This window comes from Akebia trifoliata, chromosome 6 (genome assembly GCF_017979445.1).
Source record: "Akebia trifoliata isolate Shusen 1 chromosome 6, ASM1797944v1, whole genome shotgun sequence".
In the NCBI taxonomy this organism is placed as follows: Eukaryota; Viridiplantae; Streptophyta; class Magnoliopsida; order Ranunculales; family Lardizabalaceae; genus Akebia; species Akebia trifoliata.
The window spans coordinates 4,159,208-4,169,304 of record NC_141380.1 but is presented as its reverse complement, the minus strand read 5'-3'; the positions used below and the strand labels follow the sequence as shown (position 1 = coordinate 4,169,304).

Genomic DNA, 10,097 nt, shown 5'->3' with positions numbered 1-10,097 from the left:
CCACTAACGGTCGAAACTCTGAAAGACCCTTGCATTTTCAATTAATTACATATCCCACTTGCCCACACTCACTCACCTCCCTCGTCTTGGTTCCGTCTCTACGCACGTCACATTCACCAAGTAAGTAAGGATGTGCCCTCACAGGTGGTGGCCCCTAAGAAATTAATGCTCATTATGAGTATCTAACTCATAACTTGCGGGCATTAACTGTTTATTTGTCCAAAATTACCATTGACCCAACCCCTAGAGTTGTCGGCATTAATGAACATGCTTGAATTAATAGAATACATGACTTTAGATATAATTAAATAAAAATAAAAATCTTATTCATTCAGTTAAAATTAACATTTTAGAATTATCTGATGGCGATGGCCTCAAATTGTTGAACAATGATCATAGTCATCCAATTCAAAGGCTTGAGTTAATGTAGCAAGTTAGTATCACACGTGTGGAAGTTACAAACATGAGGTTCGGAATCTCACTCTAGGCTCGGAGCGTTTTGAGATTCAAAATAGGTTCGGACAAAGCTACAGTTTTCTTTTGCTTCGGAGAGCCGTTGGACAAACCAAACCTCCAAAAAGTTTTGCCCCCATTTCTTCCTCTTATCGTTCTTTCATTCTCACAAAACTCTTTCCAATTTCTTGCAATACGAGCGGAGAGAAAAAGAGAGAGAGAGAGATTCGGGTTTTGTCTTCTCCCACCATGGAAGATTTTTACGTTCTCGATTCTGAGAACTGCGCGCTTGAAGGTATTTATTTAACCCTAATTTGTCTCTTTGTCTTAACTCTTGTTTCGAATTGGATTCGTTCCATATTTTTTTCCTGTTTAAGAAATGAGAATTCTTTTTACTGAGTTACATAAACCCTTGAATTCTTGTTCTTATTTTTTAGGGTTTCTTTCGCTCCCCTTCATTTTTCATCGTTTGATCATCAAGTTCTCATTTTTCTTTGTTTTGTCATCAAATTACACTTACCCATCTCCGGATTCATTGATTTTTATACCTAATTATCTGCTAGGCAGTCTTTTTCTTGACCCATTTTTCTAGGGTTTTTATTTGAACATTATTTTAGGGTTTGGATTTGTGAGTAACTGTTTGATTGGGGTCTTACTATCAGGAAAGATGAACAACGAGAGAGTGGCAAAGAAACCTTCTTTGGGGAGTGTTGTTAGGAAGAGATTATCCGATATAACCAACTCGCAGAAGCGACCCAATTCCCCACCCCAAGATCAAAAGCCCAGACCGGTTTCAATTACAGCTAAAGACTACATCGAACAGCTCCACAAGGTAATTCTTGTTGGGTCTTCTTTGTATTCGTTTTCTATCTCTTTCAGTGCTACTGTTTTGGCTTAGTTGTCGTATTTTCGAAAATGTGATCTCAGGAGAACATGACACTTATGAGGCTTCTTGCAGAGAGAAAGTATCCTTTTAACAATCAATTTGTTTTGGCTCATCTTATATTATAAGTTATAATCTTAAATAGGCATTAAATGTAGTATCTTTTGCTTGGCAAATCAGCTATTGTTGTAATTTTGTTCATTTTCATTCTATTGGTTTTGTGGGTTTTCTTAATGTTACTTGACAGTAAAATAATTGAACTAACTGGAGTCGAGTTGACGAAAATGAGAATGAACTTGCAGAAAGTGCAACAACAGAATTGGCACCTTGCTCAAGTAAATAGCCAGATGTTAGCGGTCTGTTTGCTTTACTTACCCGTTTCCAATAATCAGTTTTCTCTTTCTTCTAAATACAAAATAGTTTCATTAATAACAGTATGGTTATCCATTAAGAAAATATTCGTTAAAGATTTCTCTTGTTTTGCAGGAACTCAACTTAGGTAAAGACAAGGTAAGATTTTGGAGACACCCAATTCACTAGATTGAGAAGCTTTAATTTGTGAAACATTCCCATTAAACCCCATTGTTGAATTAGCTCTGTAGATTGATAATTTATTGATGTTAATGTACAGCGAAAAGCTATGCAGCATGAGCTCGGATGTAAGGTAGCCTTGCTTTCAGCAAAGAATTTAGAAATGCAGGTCAGTTCAGCTGATATCTTTTGTTCAATTATAAGCTTTGAATTATTACCAGTATAAAATGGTCTCATTTACCAATAGAAACTTGTTTTTGCAGGAGAAAGAAAGGAAAAAACCAAGCCAAGAGACTCCCACTGAAGTATTTCAGCAAATCTCTTAAAATATTGCAGTTAAATTCTTTGTATTCGATTCTCATCTTTCTTTGTCACTTACACGTTTTATTGTCTTGGCCGAAGGAGCGAATGGAGGAGTGTGAGTGTGGGGAGGTCAAAGTGGTAACTTTACAAGATAATTCTAATATCAAAACCTGTAATCCCAACAGGAGTCACCAATCAAGACGTCACTGTAATTGCTGGAACCCCGAATCTTGTTTTTATATCTCAAATAATATTGATTTTCCTTGAAGTTTGTGTTCTTTACAATCAAAATTTGTGATGAATGAATTGCAGCATTGGGGTCTTCTATTGTGACAGAACAAGTGGCTGTGAAGGAGAAGGCTGGAGACAAAAGGTTTGTGTGTTCTATAGCAGAATGCATGTTTTACTTACACCAAGTGTTAGTGTTGTTAATTTTGTTTTTCAGTTGAGTCGAGTGCATATTTTCCTCACTCTCGGGTGTGCCATACTCCCCAGTTAAGCTCCGTGATCCTCTTATATTCATAGTTCTCCCCATCTCCAACAGATCGGTCTTTTGGAGTAGTTGATTGGTTAACATGGTATCAGAGCACTAGGTTCGTATAGGTCAAGGGTTTGATTCTTTCCACCGTTATGTGGGTAGGTGAGGAGGAGGAGGGGAGGGGAGGGGGGGGGGGGGGTTTGTTGAATGTATATTTCCCTCCACTCTCAGATGTGCCATACCGCCCCTTGACCCTATTATATTCATAGTTCTCCCCTCTCCAACAGATTGATATTTTGGAGTAGTTGGTTGGTTAACACTCACGAAGTAAATTTGTAACCAATTAACCATTGTATATGAGATTCTCTTTTTTCGTTTTTGTAAAAGAAAAACTCTTTCTTTGTCTAGGCAATCTGCTAGGATCAAATCAGAACAAGTAGGTACAAATGAGAAGGCCAATAATAAAAGGTTTGTATAAGCGTGTGTTACAACATAATATATGTTATTTGTTACAACTTCATTGTTATTTTTCATGATCTTAGAAACAGAATTCGCTCAGCCAAGTGAATCTTAATGAGCACATCTGCTCTTTTTCTTGTCTGTTTTTTTTTTTTTCGGAAACAGGCTTTGTTTGCGAAGGCAATCTGCTAGGTTTAAACATGAACAAGAAGCCACGGAAGAAGACTTTTTTGAGATCGAAGACGCCAAAATTTCAGTGGATAGGCTTGAACCACCACTCAAGAATCATGATGCCACTTTATTGGATACCTCAACCACAAAAGAAGACGAAGGAACCAGGAACCTGAGGTGTGGAACTCCAGCATTACGAAGATCATCAATTGGAAGACCCATGCGAAGGGCAGCTGAGAAAGTTCAATCTTACAAAGAAGCGCCTCTAAACGTCAAAATTCGGAGAGCCGAGTGAGGAAAGTGTGGTCCCATCAGCATTTCCCATCTCAGACTTTATTTAGTTAATGTGTGCCCTGTAGTATTTTTGTTACGTATTTTTAGATCCATGCACTGTAAAACTCCAATTTTTGGTGCAATGTCTCTATTGCCTGCAGGCAATGATCGGGAAAATGCTTGAAATGATCATTATTAATCTTTTCACTTTGATGCAAGGAATCTTCAAAACTGGTGAATGGCTTAGTCCTAGATATCTTAATTCAAGAATGCTGTTTTCGAGGGCTCTTTGGTTGCACAAAGTCGATTTAAGTTCCTAATTAAGAATTCACAACTAAGACTTTACCATTGTTTGGCATGTGTCTTCTCTTTGTATTTTTATCGGGTAATGCAACTTTGAAAACGAAACTCTCATTCTCAATGTTTTCATGTCATGGCTTGAGGTGGGGTGTATAACTGCACGGATAACCCATCCCGAGGAGAAGAATGAAAAGAGAGTCTAACACTAGATTTCAAATGTTTAGTGTAATGCCGTGCCCAGTTACCCTAGTTCACCATAGTCAACTTGTCTAAGAAGAGGGGACGGACCTCTTTTACCCAAACTTTGAAAAGAAAATGTGATTCTTAATGGAGATAGCGACTTCAAGATTCCATGTACAGAGCTTATATTTTAGATGGAGATAAATATCAATGGTGTTAGGTCCAAAGTGGTCCAAACTCAGCCCCATATTTTTCAAAATAAGTAGCTTGAGATAGTGAGTAGATATGAACACATTTGGAAGAACATAGCCTCCCTCAATGGAATCCAAAATGTGGGACAAGGCTTTTGACGAAAGCCATTATTATTTTTTAGAAGTTTGAACATGTTCTTTTAAGCTTTTCTTTTTGGCATATAATTTTATGTTGAGTCGTGCTGGAGTGACCTTAAGATTGTACCTCATATCTCACTTTCCTGACATGAAAGTGTGTAGGAATCATAGATGCTTTTCATCAAGATACGAGTGAAAAACATCAATGATACATATGCCTCCCATCACAGAACCATATAAATCATATCCATGGGATATGCATAATCATAAATCTTTTCTTGTGTATCCCAAGGAAACTGATCTACAATATTGTGATGGGGGGCATGTGTCAAGTGGGCGTCATATTATCACGACTCTTATTTATATGAAGGTTTAAGCAATTCTATTGACAACAGTAGGATGACATCGTCGTTTTGACAGTCATAATAGTGTTATATTAAAATGGTTGGACTCAAACATTAAAAAACTGTAATACTTTATGTTTAAATATTAAACATGGATGATATTTTCAAAAGCAAAGAATGACAATTGTAAGGAAATGTTATAAACAAACGACTTTTCTAATCACCAATGACGTTTAACACAGTGTCTAATGTAGAATTGAGATGACAAGAAATAACTAAGAATGATTCTATACGATAAGATGTTTAAAATACATTAAAATAAAATAACATTTTTTTTCTTAAAAAACAAGGTTAATGATCAGTAATAAGATGGAGAATGCAGCACTTAAACCCAGGTCTTGATACCAACACACACACTTTAACCAACCTAACAAGCTAGTACCTATATATACTCATTCATAATCAATCATATTTTTTTTATACAATTAAATGAATATTATATGTAATTTACAAATTCTTTATATTAATAATATATATTTTTTTATTTTTATAAACTTTCGAATAACTTTAAAAAAAAAAAAAAATTTGACGAATTTACTAGTAGTCAAATTACTTTCTTCAAAGTACTATATTCTTATTCCTAAATGTGATTGTTTTCATCAAAATTTATTATTTAACAAAAATATTTTATCAAATAAATAGTGATTTTTGTTATAGCCCACGGACCTAACTCATCCTTAAAAATCAGTTTACAATTAGAGAGTTGCCCCTGTTTTATACATTGCACAACCCAAAAGTACCCAGACGATGTGAAACTATGCTAACACTCTCCCTCGGTAATAGGGCAAGAGACATTGCACAACCCAAGAGTACCCAGACGATGTGCAACTATGCTAACACTCTCCCTCAGTAATAGGGCAAGAGACACTCAACTTACATCGCACAACCCAAGAATACCCAAGCCAATATTCCCCCTTAGAGCTCTCCCTCTCCACGGATTGGAGATAATAACTTGACCCATCCCTAAGGTACACTCAGTCTAATACCACGTTAAAGCCCATGGGCCTACTTTATCCTTAAAAATCAACTTGCAAGAAGAGGGTTGCTCTCCACTTTATATATTGCACAACCCAAGACTAACCAAGCGATGTGGGACTATGTTAAAATTTTCACTTGAACACGTACAAATTTTTTACTACATTCCATATCTGTTGAAAATAAAAATAATTTGATTTTTTTTTTTTAAATATCAAAATTTAATAGTAAGAAATAAAAAGGAGCCTCCAACTAAAGGTGTGGGCCAAATATCTTTCCATATTAGTATATTGGTTGGAATTTAGAAAGATTATGGCACATGGCTGGTGTAATTTTGATCAAGACGTCTTAATGTCCGAAGTCCAACCTCACATGCGGTGAAGGGAAAAGGACATAAAGGGGAAAAAAAAAATCATTTTACTTAGACTCATGTGTCTCAAAACCGTGTTATGCGCAGTGCGCGCACGGAACACAGCAAAAAAAAAAGTTCTCCTGAAATATCATGGTACATGTAAGTGGTCAAGTATTTGTCCAGATTCACTTTTCTTTGCTTGCCATGTGTATAGAAAAAATTTACTTTTGTAGTTTAAATCGACCAATCAACATGCATGTGAGCTGGACTAATGTTATCCAGCTTAGCTGGACCATAGTTAAAATCTGGTTTTAACTTTTGACACTGGCTTTGGATTCTGGGATCCAACAACCGTGATCCAACCAACCAACAACGATCCTTTTTCAAAGGATTCCTTGACCTTTTTGATGGACCCACACGGATTTAGTGAAGTGGGCCCATCTGACATAACCTTTTCTTTGATTGGTATAGCCGTTAACATCATGGCTTTAAATTTCCTAAATTGACCCTATTGCTTTACCCAAAATCTCGAAAATAACCCTCATTGGTTGAACCATAGTTTCAAAACTCAAGGTCTAAATAAGTTGAGTCAACTTGATCACTCAGTGATTCAATTTGAGCGAGTCATTATAACATATTGAAATAGTTTATGTAGAAAAATGGATAACAAACTTTACGAGGGTGTTGGATTAGGAGTAAGATATTATTTTTCTTATATTATATGTAATAGATGTCTTATTCCGTTCTCGAACAATATTATAATTAAATTCTTGATGAATCTGTCTTTAAGATACAATAAAATCTAATTTTATCGTAATTATATATTCTCTAAAAATATGTATTGTTCCCTCTATATTTTTTAACACACAAATGGATCGTCAAAATATCTTATGTGGGTGCAATTAAAAAACAAGTCAAGATGGAATAATGTATCTTATCCTTTCAATAGTGATTAAATGACTCCCCCACGTGACATATTGAATTGACTCTCCTGACGTGACATGTGTTTGAATCGTAGATTTGTACTCCTCAAGATACACAACTACACATCTCCATGCAATTGTGTATCCCAAAGAGTACAAATCTACGATTCAAAAACATGTCATGTCAGGAGAGTCGATTGAGTATGCCAGGTGGGGGAGTCATTTTATTACGATTCTTATCCTTTTGATCAACTTAGAAATTTAAAAAAACAAGATAAGTGGAATGATTTTAACCTTATTTGGAATGATTTTAATCAATTAATTTGTTTTGTATAAAAGGCTTGTGGCATGTATTTGCTACTCGGTGGAGAGAGTCAAATCCTACACCAAATAGATTGAAACCAATCGGGTATTATTTGATAAATATAATGTATTTATATTTAAAAATGATTGACTTTTTTCCTATCATAAATTAGGTTCATGGATGTTTCAATCATGAAATCTAATTTTAATTCATCTAAAGTTATAAATTAGCAAAACTTATCTATATACTGGTAGAAAACAACAAAATTCATGCAAATTAGTCTATCTCCACTGAATTTAAAAAAAAAACAACCAAGTTTTTCAAACAATTGGCCAATAGAAACAATTTTTTTAACTGAGTCAAAGGAGTCAAGATCCACAATGACAAATCCATATACAAAAAATATGACATAGCATGACCAGATTCGTATCACATTTTGATTTGTGTCGAACGGTGCAACTAAATACTCTAGTGCACGTCAAGTATTTCAACCTTTGCAGAAAATTAAGTTTAATATATTTAACTTCAATTTTAATCTATTGTTTTAAACATTGCCTTAACCCCTTATATTAAATCTTAAAATTCTTTATAAAAAAATTCATCATCTTCTACTTCAAAAATCTTATCTTGTTCTTTAATGTGAATGTTAAAGTAGGTTTTTTTGGGATGTTTGAGAATCTATGTTTTTTGAACTGATGACGTTGCGCTAGGGATGTACATTTTACCCAAAAATCGAATTGAAACCGAAACTCGAATGAACCGAACCGAGATCAAAAGTTTTTGGTTTGAGTTCGATTTTCACCTCTGAAAATCGAACCGAACCTGGACCAATTAAAACCCAACAAATCCCCCCCCGGTTATACAATTGGCAAAAATGTATCTATTTTATAATAGTAAATAGTTACCAATCAAAAGAAAATTTCTTTATATATAGGATTTGTACAATAGACAACAAAGTAACTATTTTATGTAATAAATAGTTATCAAATAAATAAAAAAGTTTCTATCTTCGCATTTTATATTTTATAGGCAATATAATAATTATTTTATAGTAATAAAGAACCACCAATCAATAAATTTATTTATATCTTTATGTTTTATACTTTATATAATACGTAATGACACAATAACCATTTTTCTTTATATGTGTATGATGTGTACAATAGACAACAAAGTAACTATTTTATTTTATTAAGTAATTATCAAATGAAAAATAAAATGTTCTATCTTCATATTTTATACAATTGGCAACAATAAAATAACTATTTTATGGTAATAATATATAAAATAAATTATATAAATTACAATCATTTATATAATATCTTATATTAAATAAAAAATTTGGTTTTACCTGAAGTGAGAATGGATTTTGAACTTGAAAATATCGGCTCAGTTCGATCTCAATTTCTATCGTTGGAACAAAATCCAAACCAAACCCAAAATTTTCGGTCCTATTCCAATTTTTGCTAAACCCTTACCAAGCCCGAAAATTCGATTTGCATAAACCCGAATTTACATCCCTACATTGCCCCTTGCCTTAAGTCTTCTCTCATAGACTATTGAGAAATGACATAAATACCCTTTGTCAACCACTAACCCTGATACAGAAACATCACTCCGCAGCAAACTCATCAATTAATGCGATTCCATTCTAACTCGGTCAAGGCGATTCAAGCTCAACTGAGTTTTGAAACCAGGTCTAGATTCTAGAGAGAGAGAGAGGCTGGAAAAAGAGTTGGTTGGATTTTCGGTTTCCTCGGGCAGTGTGAGTTTGAGAGCGGAAGGTAGAAAGTAAAAAAAAGGTGTTTTCGATGGGACTTAAAGCTAAGGCCGCGGCGCGCACCAAACCCTTTTTTACTATTAAACAACATTTTTTTAGGATTCCTAATGTCTCCTTGACGAAACTTAATCAAAATTACCCCTTTTTTACATTCTTTAATTTTTTCACTTTTGTTATGGGCCAACACCAATCATGTGGACCTACACCTTCCAACCATCACCCTGGCCCACTATATGAACATATCTGGATCTTTTTTTTTATTATTAGGGTTTTTTTCTTTAATGGGCCCTACCCAACCATAGCTATGATATTTTTCAATTGTACCCCATCAAAAGTAAGAGACTCATTGATTCAAAAGCTCCACATGAATCATTTGGTGGTCCATCTTGTGTGGTGGGAGCGCGTGGGGACCATTAAAGTAGGCCCCACATATCGTCTATCTTTATTTGGAAAAACAGTTGTCTGGATAAAATTGGTATTTCTTAAATAGTTAGTCTTCAAATGGTCCAGTAGAAGCTCCTCTTCTTTGCTTTCTTGTTCAAAAGGATCCAAGATGACCCCACCACCATCAACTTCTGCCAAATTTTGGTGGGAAAATTCGGTTCCCTTACTAGCAGCCTCTTGACTAACAAAAAGATTGAGAGAGAGAGAGAGAGAGAGAGAGAGAGAGGCCAATCTATCATCAGAAGTAAAACACGTGTCACACATGCAGGGGTTGTGTGTGGCCCCACACTAGTTTAGTTTTTGATTGGTAGATTATAACACAAATTCAAAACCACAACTATTTGATGGGCCCTCCTGAGAATTCTCTAGCACATTTTTGGAATTGTATTGCACCCATTTCATGGGTTCTTCTTAGTATTTCTCTCAAAGTTTAAAATAAAGTGTGATTGAGGTTTAAAATGAGACATGTTCCCCTTGACCTCAATATACTCTGAAAGTCTAAAGAAAATGATTTTAATGTTATTGTCTTCGACCCATCATTTTCAACATCATTTA

The 10,097-nt window shown here is 34.8% G+C and overlaps 1 protein-coding gene across 1 annotated transcript; it reads left to right on the top strand.

The window, feature by feature from the left end:
• The first annotated feature begins 461 nt into the window (after positions 1–461).
• LOC147399736 (uncharacterized) lies at positions 462–3,837 on the top strand. Its single transcript, XM_086445205.1, has 11 exons — positions 462–748; positions 1,116–1,285; positions 1,381–1,418; positions 1,584–1,692; positions 1,823–1,846; positions 1,968–2,036; positions 2,131–2,172; positions 2,270–2,378; positions 2,483–2,543; positions 3,057–3,116; positions 3,273–3,837. Exons 1-11 carry the CDS (start codon positions 703–705, stop codon positions 3,571–3,573), a joined length of 1,029 nt encoding a protein of 342 aa, XP_086301331.1. The 5' UTR covers positions 462–702; the 3' UTR covers positions 3,574–3,837.
• The last annotated feature ends 6,260 nt before the right edge of the window (positions 3,838–10,097 follow it).

Bases quoted from the DNA above. Each gene is read 5' to 3' on its own strand.
- LOC147399736 (XM_086445205.1), top strand. From the start codon at position 703: ATGGAAGATTTTTACGTTCTCGATTCTGAGAACTGCGCGCTTGAAG. The intron at 1,847-1,967 runs GTAAGATTTTGG...GTTAATGTACAG, and splicing joins TCAACTTAGGTAAAGACAAG to CGAAAAGCTATGCAGCATGA. The intron at 2,173-2,269 runs GTATTTCAGCAA...TCTTGGCCGAAG, and splicing joins GCCAAGAGACTCCCACTGAA to GAGCGAATGGAGGAGTGTGA.